Source organism: Melospiza georgiana, chromosome 2, assembly GCF_028018845.1.
Source record: "Melospiza georgiana isolate bMelGeo1 chromosome 2, bMelGeo1.pri, whole genome shotgun sequence".
In the NCBI taxonomy this organism is placed as follows: domain Eukaryota; kingdom Metazoa; phylum Chordata; class Aves; order Passeriformes; family Passerellidae; genus Melospiza; species Melospiza georgiana.
The window spans coordinates 111317663-111338087 of NC_080431.1; the positions used below are offsets into that span (position 1 = coordinate 111317663).

Genomic DNA, 20425 nt, shown 5'->3' on the forward strand with positions numbered 1-20425 from the left:
AACTCCTTCATTCTTCTCTAGTGGTTGAACATATTACACAGGTGGGATTGAACCCTCCAAAATGCTGAAGCTTGGTATAGTATTTCCACTTCTTAGCTTTACTATGAGCATGGGTGTAGCATCAGTCTGAAAGAGTCAGCAGAGATTTAATGAAATAAATTAACTCTGTATTTCTAAAATGAAAAATAAAAACTACTAAAATTACAACTGACACTAATAAGTCTTCTAAAGATGCCTGCTAACTTGCTAAATAATATGTCCTACAACTTTTGACAAGGGAAGTTTTCTTGAAAAGCAACTTCTATTTCGATGCAGCATTTATTCTGTAAGACTTTACAGAAATGTCAAAATAAATATTTAAAAATAAATAGATTCAATTTAAAAACAATAAGATATTGACTGCAGTTGCTGGAATATAACAGAAATTGATGTCCATGCTCTGATGTTCACTGGAGTGTCTGCTCTACCTGCAGCAACTTTATTGATGTGTAGCAATCCACCTTTTAACCTTCTTTTTGTACTTCACCCCAGTCTCTCAGTGTGTAGTCAACAAGCAAATTATTGCCATCAATGCAATGCTGGGAGCCATCTGTATTTATGTTCTCAGCTCATTGCAGCTGACAGGTAATTAAACTGAGCTTATTCCTATGTTATTAAATAGTTGAGTTTGTAGTCCTTATTTACTTATTAAAAAACATTAATTTTAATTAATTGTTTTGACTAAACTGCCAAAAGTTAAAAGAAAAATGTGTTTTAATTATTCAAACAGCATGCTGATATCCATCTTGCTTTAATACATTGAAAATTATGCATATTGAAAATATACCTTGCACAGAAGAAATTAATATATTTTCTGTTTCCTTGAAACAACCAAAAATAAATTTATATTTATTGCAAATTTAGATTAATATTAAAAGATATGACAAGACTTCTTAGATTAATTTATATATAGTATGAGATAATTAGATTTTACTGGGGGTTTTTTTGTGGAATAAGATAATCAATGAAAAAATAAATGTTTTAAAGTATCAGAAGGTAGCTTTGTTTCCTCCTTCATACTTCACTCTTCAAACACAACATTCTTGGACATCGCTTTCAAGGCAACTTTAAGAAATAGAGAAAGGTTCCAACAAAATCCATAGCCAACTTTCTTACAGGTAAATATTCCCATTGGGATTCCAATTTTATCTCTAAGAGTCATTTAAGTAAATAATCCAGCTCTGTAATGCTTTGGTTTGCTCTTAGGAAATGTTAATCCTACTGGAACTTTGCTGGGGGCAAGGCAAGGGCTCTGGCCACTTGCACCTTGCAGCATAATATTTCTTATAGCAAACTTCATAATATCCCTTGCAGCAAACTGCTTTTATTCAGCAAATAATCTCAGCAGCAGAGCACCAGCAGGACAGATGGCTGTGAGAGGCACATCCACACCTACCTGTGTGCACAAAATGTACAGCTGTACATGCTCAAAACAAGTGTCAGGGCTTGTTTGTTCCACCTTTACCAAGCCATTGAAAGACACACAGGATCAATAACTACAACACAGAAAGGTTTTCAACTTCCAACTCACAACTTTACTGTGATAAATGGTAACTGTCAGTACTCTGCAGGCACTCAGGTGAACTTCAGACAACTGAGTGAGGGGCAGGAGGGGAAGAAAGCTGTACAGAAGTTAATGAGAGATAGCTCTCAATGCAGACATCTGAGTTACTTTCATGGAACTTATCAGACTCAGTCAACTTCCTGACTTCACAGTTTGAGGTGAGCATCTCAGCCATTTCCATCCTAAATGCCTGTGGGGACTCAGCACATCTCTCCAGATGTCCAGAGTTGCTGAGGACCCCGTTGAGGGGCTCGGAGACCCTGGCATGCTGCCCGGAACACCTGGTGGCTTGATTTTGATTCTTCCAACGAATTGCCAGCTTGGCATGGGGATGTGAAAGCCACACAGGTTTGAATGGTGTAAAAACAAGGTGTTCACAGGGTGAAAATGTAGGTTTTAGGATTTTTTTGGTATGGGGGTTATGGGGACAAGATGGAGGAATCAGGGTGTGTCTAGTCTTTCTTCTTTCTTCTTGTTCTCCATTTTCTGCTGTATGTTTTCACTTGTGGATTGGTTTAGAGTAGAAGGGCACTGTCTAACATAGGTGATAGGCATTGGGAATTAAAAGTAAGTATGCAATACGTAGTTTGTAGTATAAAAGGATGACACCGCCTCGGGGGTGGTCAGAGTGCCTGTGGCTGCCTTGCTGAGCAGATCTCTACTGGGCAAAAAGAAAATTTTGTAGATAAGAAATAATAAACAACCTGAAGACTGAAAAAGTGGAGTCCAGACTCATTTTTTGAAAGCACGAGCTGCCTCAGAACCATGCCATGCATCTCGGGGCAGAGACAGACAGCCACCCCGAGAAATGCCAGGCTGGGATTCAGGGAAATCTTTACTCGTGCTCAGATTTGCACAGTAATGTAACACTGGAAAGTGTGCTTGGGAACTGCAGTACATCTGAACCACTCACACAAATTCCATGAGTGAAACTACTCAGAGCAAAGGAACTGCACAATGTAGATTATAAAAAACAGCCCCAGAACAGAACACGTGTGAACAAATAAACTCCTCAGAGCTCGTGGTGCTGCCACAAGCAAAGCCCCTCCCTGTTCCATGGATGTGCCTCGGTGGCTGCTGTGATAACACAGTAAAAGGCACGAACACACCCAGCCAACAGCACTGCACACGTTGAGGGGAGGGAGATGGATCCTGCAAGTCAACAACTGATTCTGCAGCTGATACTGATCATAAGGATTAAACTGCCATGACTGTGGCTGCAGTGTGCAGGAGATGGTGGAGGTCAGGACTGAAGGATGTAGAAGGGACTGAAGAAGTTGTTGTGGGGGTGTTCAGCTGTGAGAAAAGAAGGCTCAAGGGGACCTTGTCTATGTGCAAATATCAGATGGGAGGGAGTAAGGAAGATGGAAACTCTTCTCAGTGATGCTTAGTGAGACCTCAAAATGCAGAGTACAAATTTAAATACAGGAAATTCTATCTCATCATAAGAGGAAAAAAAAAAACAAAAAACAAAAAAAAAACAAAAAAAAAAAAACAAAAAAAAAAACAAAAAAAAACAAAAAAAAAAAAAAACAACAAAAAAAAACCCAAAAAACAAAACTAAAACCATGAGAGTGGCTAAACACTGGAAAAGTCTGCCCAGAGAAGTTATGGAGTCTCATCCTTAAAGATACTAAAAAAAATCAACTGGGCAATAGAGTTGATTCCTTGAAGAGGGGCTGAGATGATCTCTGGAAGGTCTTTCCAAACTTAGGCATTATGAAATAATAAACTTCAACTCACTTATTGGCCACCTGTCCACGTATCAGTAAATACTTTATTGTCCAGTAAGTACTTTATAACCCAGTATGTACTTTATTACAGCATTTTCCCAGAAGTGCTAATTGACACAAAATTCAAGAATGAGTCTGTACCTAAAAATTTCATCTGAGATTTAAATAATGCTACTCCATACACAAGGACACATGGCAGAAAAATGAAGGTGCTAGGAGCTAACTATTTATCATATGCCTTTGAGGAACTGAGTCAGAGGGCACCAGACAGAGAAGCATGCACACCAGCATACAAATACAGAAGAGAGATTACAAAGACACGTGCATTCTGTACATGTAAAAGCATCTTGTACCACTGACCTTTACTTACAACATCATTAATGAAATAATGTTACAAAACTAGAAGTCTTGTACAACATATTTATTTTGTATTTGTAGCAAAGTTTAAAGAAATATTAGAAAAGCCTATATTATTCTTTTGGAATGAAAGGTACTTGTGCTGTTAGCAAATGTGAAGTCACTAAATACATTAAATTATTCAGTGTATTTTGTTTTTATAATGTTTACTAGTGCAAGTAAAGAAGATTGTTATCTGCATGAACAATCACTGCCACTGCTACTCCAGTGTTTATTCCCTAATGTATATTTCCAAAGAACACACAACACAAGAATGGCCACTAAATATATTGTGTTTACCAACATCTGAAACCTGCTGAGCACCAGAAGTAAAGCTCCAACTGTGATGACAAAAAAATACCATTCAACCCTGTAAAACAATGTTTATATAGAAGTGCTTTCACTTCTTTTAAAGTAACGCTGTTGTTTTCTCTCATTAATTTGTTTGTTTTAATGATTGTGGAAAGACAAATCAAAATATATTTCTCTATTTTAATCTGCTCTGTGGAATTTCAGGTGTTTCCTAACTCCAAACAAGTGATTTTTTTGTATCTATCTGTGTACCCCACATGTTCTAAATATGTAGGCATAGTTAAATAACTCTTCTTCAATAGTATTCATTAAGAGATGCAGAATATCACTAAATTTCTAATGAGAAAAAGATCCAAATCCATCAGCATCTAAAAAGTTCCTGTAGCAACATCATTTGTGTAAACTAAGAAAAAATATTTAAGAAAAATTCACACTGCCAGTTTAGGAAACAAAAAAAATTGCTTGCAGAAGTGATTAGTGACAAAAGAAAACCTTCCCTAAGAGAGTGGCATTTTACAGATTTTTAAGAATAAAGAACAATGCTCTTTATTCACAACGTTAGATGTTGGGAAGTTGCAATTTAAATATCAATAAAGACCTGCCCTCCTCCTTCCCCTCAAAAATCCTAGAACAAATAGAGATATGATGGAACCAAAGAGGAAAAGATGACCCATGCCAGCTCTGCCATTATTCACAAATAAGCAGTCCCCCCACACTGAAGGATCCTTATCCTTTGTAGCAGGAGCTCAAGCTTCCCCAGCAACCAACATAATACAACAATGAATAGTGGCTGACACATAATTTCATGCTATATGTGAGACTTATAGCTGGGAAAGCATCCACATTTTTTCCTAGTAGCAGCAGTGACGTGTGCACTTAATTCCTGAATAAGAGATGCTTCAGCTGTCAGGGACCATCACAATGGCAGAAAGCCACAAGCACAGAAAAGAACAGAGTGATTAATGGGCTTGGACCATCCTGGTTTTCAAAAGCACTCCCAACCATCTGAGGTAAAATGCCAACATATTCTTAGGTCAGATGAATGCTGCAGAGCAGCATGCAAATATCAAGAACTCCAGTGTTTCCTAGCTCCCTGCTTTCTTATGAAATGTGAATGATATTGAAAGAAATTGACAGCTCCTGCTCTCCCAGGCATGCCAGCAGAATCCATGGATTTGACATTTGCCAGCAGAGCCTATTAAAGAGCTCGATGCTTTGGGCATGCTTCCCAAAAGCAAAGGGAATGTTTTCCCCTGTGAGACACTGAGATCTGATGGACTATCAAAATAACTGGAACCAATCCATAATTGGGTTAGTGACTGTGTCTCACTGCTATCATATTGTTATTACAGGCTACATTCCCTGACACTCTCTCTCCCTGAAGTTCCAGCCATGAATAACGTGAATAAATTCAGATATTTCATGAGTTTCCATGGCTTCCCAGTGGAAGAGGGAGAAGAAAGAGAGAACTGTAGAACACTGGAGGAAAAGACCTCAGCATACTTGGGTCACCAATGACACACCAACCTATGTTCACCACATGTTGGTGTGGATTTTAGATATTTTTCTGCCCAGAGCATAATTTTCTTTGATTGCCTGTTTACTACTTATTTTCAGAAATAGTAAGTTAAATGTTATTTCAATCAAGGTGGCAGAAAAATTTATTTTCTGCTAAACTCTTTGGATAGTCATCAAATTTAAATATATAATAACAATAATCAGAGAACAAATATATAAGCATGTTTGCAGAGTTGTTTTTTTTTTTTTTTTGCAAAGTATGTGTCATAGATAAATATTTCTCCCATTTATTAAATACTTGCTCAAGACAGTCTTAGATTTCATGTTAACTTTTACTTCTGAATTCCTATCAGTCCTATGTAAGAAAGAGTAATTTCTTCTGCTTTGGATTCAAAGGAGCAAAAAGAAAGACTTAAAGTAATATTAGAATTATGTACTTATGCATTTATTAGAAATTAATGCACTTTCATATGTTCCATTTAATGGAATCTGTGCACACAGTAATTTATTGCATAAATGGCAACCATATATCTCTTCAGTTTTCTTTTACAGTTATATTTAATATTGATTTATTATAAAAAATTATTGCCTGTCATCTTTCAAATGTTTTCTGTAAAGCAGCCAAATCCAACATTATCTATTCTCTAGGCAACGTTCACACTGTTTTAAAGCAAAAAAAAGTAATTCTTATTTAGGACTAAGTATGGGCTATGTGAATCAATCCTACTGACATTTTAGACCTGAATTTAGAAAAGCAAAATACTACAGAGCCTAGGTAAAGTGCATTGGGTTTGTATGGCCAGGTTTTGGTAGTGAGGGGAGCTACAGGGGTGGCTTTGAGAAGCTGCTGGAGGCTTCCTTCACCTCCATCAGAGCCAACAGCAGCCAGCCCCAAGACTGATTTGCCACTGGCCAAGGCTGGGCCAAGTAGAAATAGTGGCAAAACCTCTGTGATAACACAATAATTTTTTTAAAAGTTATGGCACAGATGTAATGCAGGCAGAGAAGAGGAGAGTGAGAATCAGTGAAAGGAGCAGCCCTGCAGACCAAGGTCAGCGCAGGAGGAGGAGCAGGAGGTGCTCAAGGTACCAGAGCTGGGATTCCCTGCAGCCCTTGGTGAGACCCTGCTGAGGCAGCCCAGGAGGGCTCAGGGATGCAGAGATCACCTCAGCCCAGGAGGGCTCAGGGATGCAGAGATCACCTCAGCCCAGAATGGGGCTCAGGGATGCAGAGATCACCTCAGCCCAGAATGGAGCTCAGGGATGCAGAGATCACCTCAGCCCAGGGGGGCTCAGGGATGCAGAGATCACCTCAGCCCAGGAGGGCTCAGGGATGCAGAGATCACCTCAGCCCAGAATGGGGCTCAGGGATGCAGAGATCACCTCAGCCCAGGAGGGCTCAGGGATGCAGAGATCACCTCAGCCTATGGAGGAGACCCAAAATGGAGCACAGGGATGCTGAAGAAGGCTGTGAACCCATGGGATGCCTGTGCTGGAGCAGGCTCCTGGCTGGGACCTGCAGACCTGTGGAGAGAGAAGCCCACCCTGGAGGAGGTTTCCTGGCAGGACTTGTGGACCCATGGGGGACCCAGGCCGTCCTTGAAGGACTGCACCCCATGGCAGAGGGTGCAGCAGGCTGGGGAGGACTGCTGCCCATGGGATGGACTCACATTGGAGAAGTTCATGGAGAAGTGTCTCCCACGGAAGGGAGCCCAGGGGAAGGACTCCTTTCCCTAAGCAGAAGCAATGAATTGTGAGATGAATTGACCACAACCCCCATATCCCATTTCCCTCCACTGCTGGGGAAGAGGTAGAGCTAGGAAGGAGAGAGGGGTGAAGGGAAAGTGTTTTTAAAGTTGTATTTTAGCTCTCATTATCTTGCTTTGATTTTTTAGTAATAAATTTAATTAGTATCTCTAATTTAAGTCTGTTTTGCCCATGAGGGTATTTGATGAGTGATCTCCCTTCTATTTTTAACTCAACTCATGAACATATTATTATAATTTCCCTCCACTTTCCATCTGCAGAGGGGAGTGACAGAGAGGCTTTGGTGGTTGCCTGACATCCAGCCAGGGTCAACCCCTGTGGAGTGTTTATCTCCTGCTTTGAAATCTGCCTAGAACTAGTTCTGCTTAGCAGTTAAGGCTTTTTTTTTTTTCTGAGAAAATTGAAAAGAAATATTGTAGAATACAATATTTTACCAACCTCTGAAAATCTTGACTTGCTTATTTTAATAAGAATATCCCAGAACACAGAATAGGAGTTGAAGTTCAAAAGTTTAGTTCAAATCATTTTAAAGTACATGTTATCACTTGGAAAATGGAAATATAAAGAGAGAACACCTGAAAAATTAATACATCTTCAGCAACTGATACTGTGAGATTTCACGGCCTATTAAACAGTCCAGGAACTTTTTCAAGACCAGTTAGCTTTTATAGGTGTTATAAAAGGTTATAGATTTCATTGTTTTATTACTAAAGATCAAGAAGACCCTGAAATCTTGTCTTTCTAAAATACTCAAATTAACAAAGTAGTTTAAATTCATTAGATATATGGTTTGAACCAAATTGTTCAAATGCTCAGATAATTGGTTGAATCAGGTTTGAAGTTTGAACAGGTTGCACAGGGCTCCCATGGGGCTGGCAGGAATGAGGAGAAGATATGCAGAGAACAAGAAATTCCAGCTCCATGTTGTTACAGAGTGCAATATCAAAGCACATATAATACCAGCAGTGTTATCCAGACTTGGATTTATCATGGAATTATCATGGAGATTATTAGAAGAAGAAGGAAACAGTCAGTCTCAGCTACTGAGACATTTCTAAGTGAAGAAAAGAATTCTTTTTGGTTACAATAAAAATTATTTCATCTGAAAGCCAACAGGAATAATATTCCCACACTGACCAAACACACACACATAATTATTTCATTTTTGATGCTGTGTTATTTCACCCAGTTTTGCTCAGGTTTTCACCTGCTCCTAAAGCCACCCAAAACTCAACTGCCTGTCAGAAAATCCCATACACATTAGTAAACTGCTGTTATGAGTTCCGTCCTTTAACAGATACTTTAGTTCTACATTTTAAAACCCAGCAACAGTTCTGAAATGATTTGACATTCCAGAGCATGAATTTTTTCACCCTCACGAGCAGGAATGGCTGTTAAAGTTACTTAGATGACTTTTATTTGCTATCTTTTTTTAAAAAACACATTCAGTTTGCCTTTAAATTGAGGGTCATATTCTTTATTTCCTTTTAATGGCAGATATAGAAAAGATTTTATTACACAGGAGTAATTTTTATTTCTCTATAACAAGATCTGAGAAGCTGTTAGTGCATCATATAAAAAGTTATTAAAACTAAATATTGTGCCTGCTCAGAATCTCCATTTCAGACTTGATCATAAGCTTAAATTATTCTTTTCTTGTAATTACAGCAAGCTTTAACACAGATTTATGAATCACACCCCACACAATGATTAAATCCTATAAATAAATAAAATTAATAACAAATAGATTCTTTGCTGACAATGTATACAGAAAAATATGAAATATTAACCCAGAGAGCAGGAATAACCTGAATATTCATAACCCTTGCATCAAAATAATATAAAATTTAGTTTTATATTTGTTTAAAAGCCCATTTTAAGCTGCAGATGAAATTATTTATCTCTCAAAATAGTTGCTTTAGTGAAAATACTAAATACAGGACTTTAATAGAAACAATGCCCATCTTTCTTAATCTTGCATTCACCCTCTAATTCCATCCCTGACAGAGCTGAACAACAGATGAGTTACCAGTAGATACAAATGATATCTTGAAACAAGACCTTAAGATGGACACTTAGATGGATTTTACCTAAGAGACCAAAGCTGAATTTTTTAGTCTTGAATGTAATTCAGTTGAAAAAAGGAAATAAATGTCTATCTTTCATTTTTTTCAGAGGATTCTTGTGGAAAATGGAAAGTTAGAAACTTCCACAGACACTGAAGAGTTTGATCTGCAGCCTTGGAAGAAGCTTGGATTGATGTAAAAATAAAGTACACAGACATTAAAGTAGAAAAATCATAAACTTATGTTTCTATAGTTGTAAGTAAGAGTATGCCTTAAGTAAGTAAAAAACTGCATTAATAAGATGGTGAAGGGTTTATGATGATGTAGGAGTGTAATTGTATAGAGTAAGCTAAGAGTTTAGAAGTTACAATAGAAGCATATTTATGAACATATAATAGCAGCCCATTGGATGAAAGTATCTGCAGTGCAGCAGAATTAAGTAAAGGTGATAGGTTAGAAAACCAAAATAAACTTTGTGGCAACTGTCCATTGGCTTAGAAAGTTCTATATTGTCTTGTAGTGAAGCACTTGTGACTACTTTGAGCTATGGCTGAGTACTAGCTCCTCTGAAATCTCACAGCCTCTGAGACTGAGGTTTATCTGAGCAATAAATCATTTTTAGCCCAACTGTGGTCCCATTCCTCCATTAAAAGCAGCGATAATTTTAGATTCTTGTGATCCTTTACCCAACTCCTGTGAGTTCTGTGCCTTATATCCAGCTTGGACAGTCTGGAACCTTCCCCCAGGTGAATCTGAATTGCACACATTACCTGTTATCTTCTTGGTCAATAAATAACATCTCCCCTAAGAATGACATTGGCTTTGATGAGCTGAAGCTGATGCGGCAGGTCAGTTCATTAGCTGTGCCATCTGATGAAAGAACAACATTTTCTCCCTCTGGGAACTCCACAAAAAAAGGGCAAGTCCTGGTACCATCTGCAAGTTCAAGCTCAGGAAGTTTAACTCTTATTTGTGAATCCCTGTGTTAAACATAAATAGTAGGTGTTTGTGGTCACAGGACTGCAGTAATCAAGTTAATTCATAGATTCTCACATTCACAAAACTCTTTCACATTTGAATACAGAATAGCAACTTTAGTTCTCAAGTGCAAATCAAAAACAAAATTCTTTCATCATTTAGATGCTAGCTTGTTTTCTTTGTATGTATCTGAACATTTTATGCTGTCCCACAATATCTGAACATCGAAATGAAATTTCTACTTAACTGTACTACAAAAGGCATAAAGAGTTTTCTGAAACTTAAAGCTTTCACTAATGTTCATTAAATTACACGATTGCACAATTAAGTTATAAAGTCATAAAACAGAAATATTAAGGGTAAATTTGTGAAGATGCTGAAGACACTTCATTATGTAGTTATGTAGTTCCAGGTTTCAGCTCTGGAATAAGAACAGCAGTCAGTCCAGACCCATGTGGAATCCCTTCAGTTCCAACCACTGAGCTACTGGCAACAGGCAAATCACTTGATAAATCAGCACAACTCAAACAAGACAAGACAGTAATAATTTGAAGGTAATTTAATTAATTTATAACAAAAGGAAATTTTTGCTCTAATTCTAGTATTGAAATGATACCTTCACAAACATAGCAAACAAATATCAGTACTCTTTACTAATTACAAACAGCAAAGCTAAATCTTGGAAATTTGAATAGTTGCAACGCTAAGTTATACCACATTATATAAAAATTACAAAAAGTCTCTGTTTTAGATTCAAGTACCAGGATGGAGTGAGTGATCCACAGACAAATAAAAAATATATGGATTTCTTATTGAAACAAGGGGCAGGACTAAAACATTTCTGATGTCCTTTTCAATAAAACCTCACCTGAAAAGAAGGAAGAAAAAAGCCACCAAGAACTACAACCCCATCAACTGTTCAATTAGCTAAACCTCAAACCAGTTGAGTAGAAAAAATAAAATGACAGAAAGATTTCATGTTACCACAATGTGAAAAATTAGAAATAAGATTTAAAACCTTACTATCTGGCTAAAAACAACAAAAAATCCTGGTAAGTCTCTTCTTTGAATATTTTTGTTATCCATAGTAATCTTCTATTTCTGATATAAATTCCTAGAGTGAAGATATCAGAATTTAGACACTTCACAAAGCAGGTATGTTTGAGGAAAAAACATGGGCTTGTTGAATATTCAACAATATTAATTACATTAATTTTCTCTTAAATATACAGATTCTTCTGCTGAGCATAAAACTAATACTAACATTCACAAACAAATATTAATTCACTTTTTCAGAAATGAATGAAACAAAGAATTATTCATGATTTCTGTAATAAATATACTTTGAGATTTTTACCTTAAAAAATCCTGCGGAATGATGGTGACATCTGCTTCAGTTTCCACATCCAGAGGAACTGGCATCAGCATTAAAAAGGGGGGATGAAAATCCATTTTTGGTGACCTCAGTGTGCCAGACAATGTTAGTATGTATCGTGCTGGATTATTATTTAGATGCAAGATTATTTCAGATGTATATGTCCCAGGAGAAGCTGTTGAAAAGGTTTAAATATATATATATATATGTTACCAAAAATACAGGAATGTATAAATGTATAATAAAGGAGTATAGTAAGAGATTTGGGGTCGGAATTTTTGTTTGCTTTTTTTTTTTTATTTAGTACTGCTTTCTTCCTCAAATTGTAGTTTAACATAACATAAATATTGTAGGAGAAGAGTGTTTATTAAGAAAGCTCAGAACACTTGCCTCTAGCAAACCAGAAATTCACATTTTTTTTAACTTGCCAGAATTTTTCTAACTTCAATAAATGAGTTTATTGCATTAATATCCCATTATATATAATACCAATACAACAGCAGAATTTTAAGAATTGCAGTCATACTTTGAATTACATTAATTGACACAGTGAATGCTTATTTTATAAAGGAGTAACTATTGGAATCATCTGCCAAGACAAGGAAAAGTTGGTACCTTTTAAGAGTGCAATTACACCACTTCAAAGATGCCTCCAAAACCTACAGAGTGGCCAAGCAGCCTCACACAAGGCAGCAGGAGGTTCCACCTGCACTCAGAGCATCTCCCATTTCACATTTCTGCTTGGAGAAAATCCTAAAGGTCATCAAATCCAACTGCAACCCTAATATTGCCAAGTCCACCAAAAAAATAGAAGGGATGGCAAAACATTCTTATCCACGTGCTCTCTACAGCACAGCTGGGCATGATAACAGCAGGGATAAAGATTTCCTTCTGTTCTGCCCCTTCTCAGGCACCTTGCTCCCTGCTGCAAGGCACCTCTCTCTAGGATGGAAAAACACTTTTTTGTTTCACTGATACAGGGAACAAAGTACTCCCTTCCACAGTTGTTAAACTATGAAAGTGACATTCCAAACCATGCAGTGCCATTTAACCAACCCTCAGTCATTCTCTCCTGCTGAACAGCTAGCAAAATCAGCAATTTTGAGGGCAAACTAATGAAAAACTCCTGGATTTAGAAATAAATCTCCAATAATGCGTTGGAAAACAACCCAAAAAGTTTCATTGAATTTTTGAGAAAAAACACCTTTTCCTTTGATTCCCCTCAATTAGATCAGTATGGAAAAACCTTCATCTAATTATTAGGAGAGAAAAAAGAAATTTTGTATTTTATGTATCTGCACGATCATCTACATGTCACAGAACAAAATACACAACGGAGTCTTCTGAGATTATCTCAGACAATTACTTCCACATCCTGAGAAAGAGCTGTCACTGATTACACACAAAAATAAGAAAATCTAGTGTCTTCAAAGTACTTTGTCTTTTTCCCTTCCTGTAAGAGCTAACTTCCTAATGGAGATGGCAACGGAAGAGCATCGTGGATGCTGTTATGTCACCAGAACATGACCTGTGGATCCCTTAATTTCAAACCAGCAAACATGAAAATGCAAACTAAAAACCTGTTCTAAGGGGAATCTGCTGACCCTGTTTGCAACATCTGACTAATTCTGTGTTAAATGCAAATCAGTTTCAGGAGACAATACTGCTGAGAAGGCTGAAAAGATTCTGCCTCTAGGTTTTGACACAACAGGAACACATCTTCCTCTGGCACTTTGCCCTTTCATGAAGGAAAGGTGAGAAAGCATCAGAAAAAACATCCTGGAGATGGATGAAGAGCCAAACAGGGTATTTCTTACAAGCTTGTAAGAAAGGATGTTCTGTACAAGCTCCTCCCATGTACCACAGCTGGGCTGTAACTAAACCATGTTTCTGGTGTCCTCTCTTCATCCAGGTGTATCACAAGGTGGAGTGAAAGGACATAACCAATAAATACCACAGGGATGGAACACAGGGAAGGAATAAAATACAGGAGCATATGTCAGTACCAAAGAATGTGCAATTTTCACTAACTCACATTTTAAAATATTTGTATTACCCATAGTTTCAAGGTTAGGCAACAGTAGTATTAAGTTTTCTCATAAAAACTTTCCATTTACACTTTCCATGCCAGAGAAACTCTGGCTCACCCAGAGAGCAGAAGAGACAGTGCCTATCCTGCATCACTGATCATTCTGTGTGTGGATCCACACATTTACTAACACCAAAATTCAGCATAGAACATAAACCAATAAATATAAAATAATATGATATTAAATTATATATAATATAATATAATTACAATATAAAATCATATAATATAAATAATATATATAATATTACATGTAATATATTATTTCTATAATATAATATATAAAAAATAAATTATTGCTTATGTCAGAAACACCAAGACCATGCAATACCATGATCATTTTGAACAGGCACAAATGCAAAAACACATAAATTCTGTCATTTATTAAGATTTGTTCATTAGTTTGGAATATCTAGGACCAGTGATTTCAGGATATTTCATGTTAAATAAATTACATATAAATTAATGAGAATTATGTCCTGAATTGACAGCTGAAGTCAAGAATGTATTCCACTCCTCACACCTTTCATGGCTGCTGTCAAAGTCTGGGCTGCTGCTACCATTCTGAGATACCACCATTAATTTCTTCTCCAGCAGATGTGAACATTTTCCTTAGGAATATTTGATGGCGCTTAAAAATTTGTCAATCTAAATCTGCCAAAATCTGTAGAATTATATGGGAAATATTTTCTGTAGGAATATTAACTCTATATTTTCAGAGTTTATGAGAAGAAAGGAAAAACATGCTCTCCTCTTCTCACCCTCTTAAGTTTGTCTTATATGGTTATGCAGTTCCTACATTTTCCTGCCAAAAGCACATTTTTATTTTAGTTGGACCTTATGATAATTCAGGTGTTATTGCATCTATATCCCTTCAACTTTAACAGGTACCACTGAACAATTTGCATACAGTGAAATACAGACTTCAAAGCAGAAAAGCCAAAGACAGCTAGAACTTACAGGTATCCTACCAAAAAAAAAAAAAAAAAAAAAAAAAAAAAGGAAAAGCTCAAAAGCAGAAAGCAGAATAACAGTTTCTTCACAGACTTTTTTAAAGGTCACAGCTATTTAATATCTTGATGTTCCAGAAAAAAAATTAAAAAACAAAAGACACACAATCAAAGTATCAAAGTTGTCATTTGTGCCCATTACACAATTATCACATCTTCCAGCATCTCTGAACTCCCAGTAAGGGAACCCAAGAGCACAAATTCCATGTAACTTCCTTTGCTGCAGATAAGTTTTTTCATATGAAAATTAGACATAGTGAAAAATGTTTTTAGACTGTTTATGCATTATACTATAAAACAGCAGAAGAGGATCATATTAATACATCTTCAATTCTTGAAAATCTCTGGTTTTAGAATAGTTTTTTAATAGGTAGCATGATTTTACCACCAACATAACCTCTTTCATTTAACTAAACATTGCAGTTTATTATAGCATTTTGTACTCTAACATAACTGCTGCAGCATATTTAAATAAATTAACTTAATGCACATTCAAAGTTCATTTTACAGTTTGTTCACCCCCCCACATACTACAACTTTACAGCACAAGCCTATGGAAGTGATTAGCAGCCCAAGTTCATTAACCAGGTCTCCTGTGTGCGTTTGGATGTATCTAATGCTCTCTTACAAGAGAGTAATGATATGCACTGAAGGTACAGCATAAATAGGATATAAATCATAGGAAAATACTTAGAACATTGAATTAAGGGTAATTGATCTTTGCAGTTATTTACGACTTTCTGTAAACAAAAGATATGGGAACACAGCGAAAATACAGATATCTTCAAATTACAGTAATTTATCAGTCATATTTATATATATATATATATATATATACACACATCTGCATTTACACAATTTATCCAGTAATTCAAAATATTGGCTTTTATTTTTATGCTGTTCTCTGCTTCACAGTCTGAAACAAGCAACTCCAAGCAACATGTGCAATTAAACGCTGCTATTGCATATTCACAACATTTACAGAACCATACTTAATGCACTCTTCTCAATTTATCATAGAGCCATGACAAGAGCTATTTTTCTTTATTTTTATTAAATTGTTTCCAGTGCTTAATTGAGGTTAGAGATTTCAGCGTTATGATGAAAAATAACAGCAACATCTTTCTTTAGGACAGGGATGCTCATTTGCTGACTCAGCATCAGATCCAACTGACACAACAACTTTCCTTCCCCTTGACAATGCTGCAGCCCCAAAAGTACTGCACTGAACCTGCCTGGAGGGTGGAGTTCTGTGGGCATCAGTTGCATTTTCTGGTGGGATTTAACAGCTCAAGCACGGTGTTACACCCTATGAATCTTGTATATCACTGTCTACTTTAAACTCTTGGTTGGGAAAAAGTAGAATCTTAATTTTCCTATTCTTATATTCCTTTTCTGGAGTTATGTGGTTGATCATCATCTTCCCTTATTCTTCCCAGTTTTGTTAGAAATCTATTTTAAAAATTTTATTTAGGGACTGGTTGCCTGACCAGTCTACTCCAAAAAATACCACAGACGAATGATTTTAAATCATACTGAAGCAGGAAATTTCTATTCTTATCTAAATTATGGCTATTTAGAGTAAAGTTTAAAAGCATTCCAAGTACCATGGAAAGCTTTACTACCCAAGCCAACCTAAATGCACTTGAAGTGTCAGCACTGAAAATTATACACCTATCCCAGTTCTTGATGCTTTATGTGTGAAAAACCTGATGCTTTCTATGTGCAAAGCAGACTTTTCAAATAATGCAATTTCAAAGACAGCGATTCCATGCTTTTTGTTAGGTCTGCAGCTGTCTTATTTTCTCAGAACGAAAAAAAAATCTTCAGTTGATCAAAATAAGTACTACTATTGATTCATCACAAAATCCCACTTAAACATCCCTATGCAAATGGCCACTCTATAGAAGAATTCATGGAATTACTTACGAGGCCAGAAGGACATAGCAATGCTGGCTTCTTGTTTTTTACAAACACGTCCATGCTTCTGACTAAATCTGAAAACACCATCTTCTATATTTTTGTCTACATCATCAAAATTCAATTTCCACATTACATCCTCTCTTGCGAGACACTTCAGGACAAGGTTCTGTAAATATTTTCAGAAAAGGAGAGATGTTCAGAGAGGGAAAGCAGCAAACTCTGTGACACTTTTCACATTGCTTTCTCCTAAGCATTCCTTGCACAGACACACCAGAGGGAAAGCAAGAACAGCTCAGTTTATTACATCTGTGGGGTGCAAAGGTGAGCATGCCTATCTGCACAGACTAGATGCTTTCCAGTCATTCACCACATTCACCAAGAGAATACTGTCTTTCCAGAAAGGAAAAACCTCATTTAAGTGAGGTAAATAAATCAAGCATCACAGTGGGAGTGCTCAAACAAACAGAGGAGGACTTATTCCTGATAAAAATAAAGCACAGTAAGCACTAAACACATGGCTCACATCTAGACTTACAGGTGGAGATGTTGAAAATGGAAGAATTTCAGAATAGATTTTCAAAACCCATTCTTTCAATTCAGTAAGATGACAGAGGAAACAAAAAAAATAAAATTAAATTTCTTCATCTCAGAGTTACTCTCTCAGCTTTTGAAACATGTCTAGCCAGAAAAATGCCTTGATTTTGTACTATCATTGATTCCTGAATGCATCTGAAAAAGCATTTCAAGTGTTTTCATCATTGCCAAAAATATTTTTTTCAAATTTCTAACCAAAGCCCTCAGGTACTAAAGACAATAAATTATGCTATGTTTTGCATTCATACATATTATCTGTGTTGCAAATATTAAATTTAGTGTCCTTTTCCCCCTGTTAAGCCCAAGTCATGACAAGGAATTTCTTGGGACAGTGTCAGTTGGCACAGTCCCTACCATACAAGGCACTGGGACAGCAGTGTCACTGGTTGGCCCATCATGGCGCAAATCAGTTGCATCCTGGCCCCATCACTGTCTCATTTACTGGTATAGGCAGATGCAGAAATCCTTCAGAATTATACTATTCATATCTATTTCTTACACAACTCACGGTCAATTTCTCATAGTGCCCACATTTTCATATTGTCAGAGTTAGTACAAGCCCAATTTTAAATTTTGGAAAAAATTTACAGTGATTAAAAGACAAAGACGAAATCAAAAACTGAACAAAATGACAATGACAATGTCATTACCTGAGAACTCACACTCCTATCAGCAGTACTGGAACGCATGTCACTCAAATGTGCTTCAAATTTAAATTCCATTGAGGAGAACTCCACGAGTGGTTGAAGTCCTATTAGAAAAAAACAATTTAAAATGTTTACACAGCATCATTCCACAAATATTTTCTCAAAGTACCTCCATAAAATCATTGTTTCTGTACATGTTTAGGGAAAATGTTTCTCCCCTTTTTGATGCTCCCATACTATATACATCATTACTTTAATTTAGCTTATTATGACTCTTTAGTCACATTAAAATCATTTAAAATTTATATCTACCAGAGTTCTAACACCTCTCCATATCACAAGAGTCACATGATCTTCCTTCTCCAGATGAATGCACTTACATTTCTGATAGTAACCATCAGACAAGACTTGGAAGATTTTATATAAAACAGCATTTCTCCTAATTTCATAGAGCTTTAACAAAAAATCATCACAACACATGAATTTTTAAAGTGGGAGTTTAGAAAAACAGAGGTATGTGTTCCCACAGCCTCATCTTACTTCTCGGAAACAGCCCTGGAAATGAACCGAGCCAGCACAGAGAATCCTTTTATTAAAATCTGCACGTCTGCTCCATTCCCAGCGGTGAGCAATTCTCTTGTCCCTCTAAAAAACCCAAAGAATTTCCTAATCACATGTATCACATTATGTAAACAACAATATTATCTGCATTTCTCTAAATCATAGGCACATAAACATGCACTATACATTTGTGACTTGAATTCATATTTTCACTTAGTGATGTTTTTCCTAATGATCTCATAGACATATGTACACTCACCTTTATTCTATATGTTTTCCAATTACATGTATTTTAGAAGCATTTAATGTGAATTTCCTTTCAAGACAATACCTGAGAAGGTCTCTATGATTTCTTTGAAATTTCAAAAGATCTCAGAAGACTTAAGGGAAAAAAATCAAATATAGACAAATCCTAATAAATTTGAGTTGCTTTTACCCCACTTTACATATTTAATTGGCCAAGCCTTCTTAAGTGCTCCCAAGAGATTTAAACATTACACAAACATCATTCTAGGAAGACACTCTGTACTTCACTCCCATCTCAAATAAAAAGTGGTTATAAATTAAAAACTGAGATTAGGAAAGCCAGTGTATTCAAATATTCACAATTTATAGATCTACATGACAGTAATAATAAGACAGAATACTAAAGAGAACCACAAATTATTTCTAAGAAAAGCAGACAAGAATTCTATAAGATATCAATTTCTTTGCTGGAAGTGAATGGCCTGTAACTTTGGCTATTAACAACATCTGACAAGCCAGATGGGATGAGGGACATTCAAAGGCATTTTAAAGGAGTTTAAAATACAATTAGAGATCCTAGTTTTGACAGGAGAATTCTACAAAAGAGTATGAATGACATTCTACTTTTCTACACTTTTCAGAGGAACTGCTGCAATCACTGGGATTAGCATGATGTAGTCTAGAAATACTAATAAATGGATAGACACAAAAAAAGAGTTTTGATAAACTATTTTTATATAAGGTGAATATAAAAGAAAAATTTTCTCCACATCACGATTAGGTATAGAAAGTTCACCTTCAAGCGCATTTATAAACACGAACCAAAACTTGAAAATTTTGCAGGTTTTGAAAGGAATGTACAAATTACACAAATTCCGATTAAGCAGGCATTCTCTGCAAAGCAAAGCCATCACTCCCAGTGTGTGTATCCAGCAGGTGTGTAAGGAGGCCGGGCTCACCCACCGTGGGCTCGGACCCTGCAGACGGGCAGGGCTGGGCTCTCGGGGGGAGGCAGGGGCGCGGGGGCCCCGCGCTTCAGCGGCGCCGCAGGAGCTGGGGTTGGGTACGTGGCCCGAGGAACAGCAATCGGGAGAATGAAGTCATATGCTGCCACCTAAAGGGAAAGAAAATATCGTGGTCATTTTCCCCAAAAAAAAAAAAAAAAAAAAAAAAATCATAGGTACCTCCTGAACCATCTGAGTGGTTTGCTGTTCTGGCAGAATTATTGCAATTCTGGATTTACAGGATTTTCATTTATTCAAACTCAGAATCAGTTCTCTAAGTAAGCAGTGCCCAGGTATTTTTTCCCCATTAAGGAAAAGCTCTATGATCAAAAGTATCAGGTTTATCAGCAGAGCTACAGACAAGGCTTCTGATAAGTCACAGTGTCGTTTTCCACTCCTGCCACCCTCATGAGTAGAAAAAGATTGGAGCCATGGCCCAAATGCAGAAGCTCATGTGAGCAAAGAGGAGGGAAAACAAAGCTACATCAGTTATGGAAGCCTTTCTCAAAGGTTGAAGAGCAGAGGTCAAACATTACAGTACACCCAGCATAAACAAAATGGGCTCTGAGATCAAAGGTGAAATATCAGTTAAAACTGAGAAACC

General features: G+C 36.7%; 1 protein-coding gene across 1 annotated transcript in view; it reads right to left on the reverse strand.

Moving 5' to 3' along the window:
* Positions 1-20425, reverse strand: part of CFAP47 (cilia and flagella associated protein 47) — a 259943-nt gene that overhangs the window by 207105 nt on the left and 32413 nt on the right. Inside the window, exons 22-26 of the mRNA XM_058045574.1 lie at positions 19781-19931; positions 18014-18114; positions 16776-16935; positions 11730-11922; positions 10165-10374 (exon numbers count right to left, since the gene is read on the reverse strand). Coding sequence (XP_057901557.1) covers positions 10165-10374; positions 11730-11922; positions 16776-16935; positions 18014-18114; positions 19781-19931 — 815 coding nt within the window. The remainder of the gene's footprint in view (positions 1-10164; positions 10375-11729; positions 11923-16775; positions 16936-18013; positions 18115-19780; positions 19932-20425) is intronic.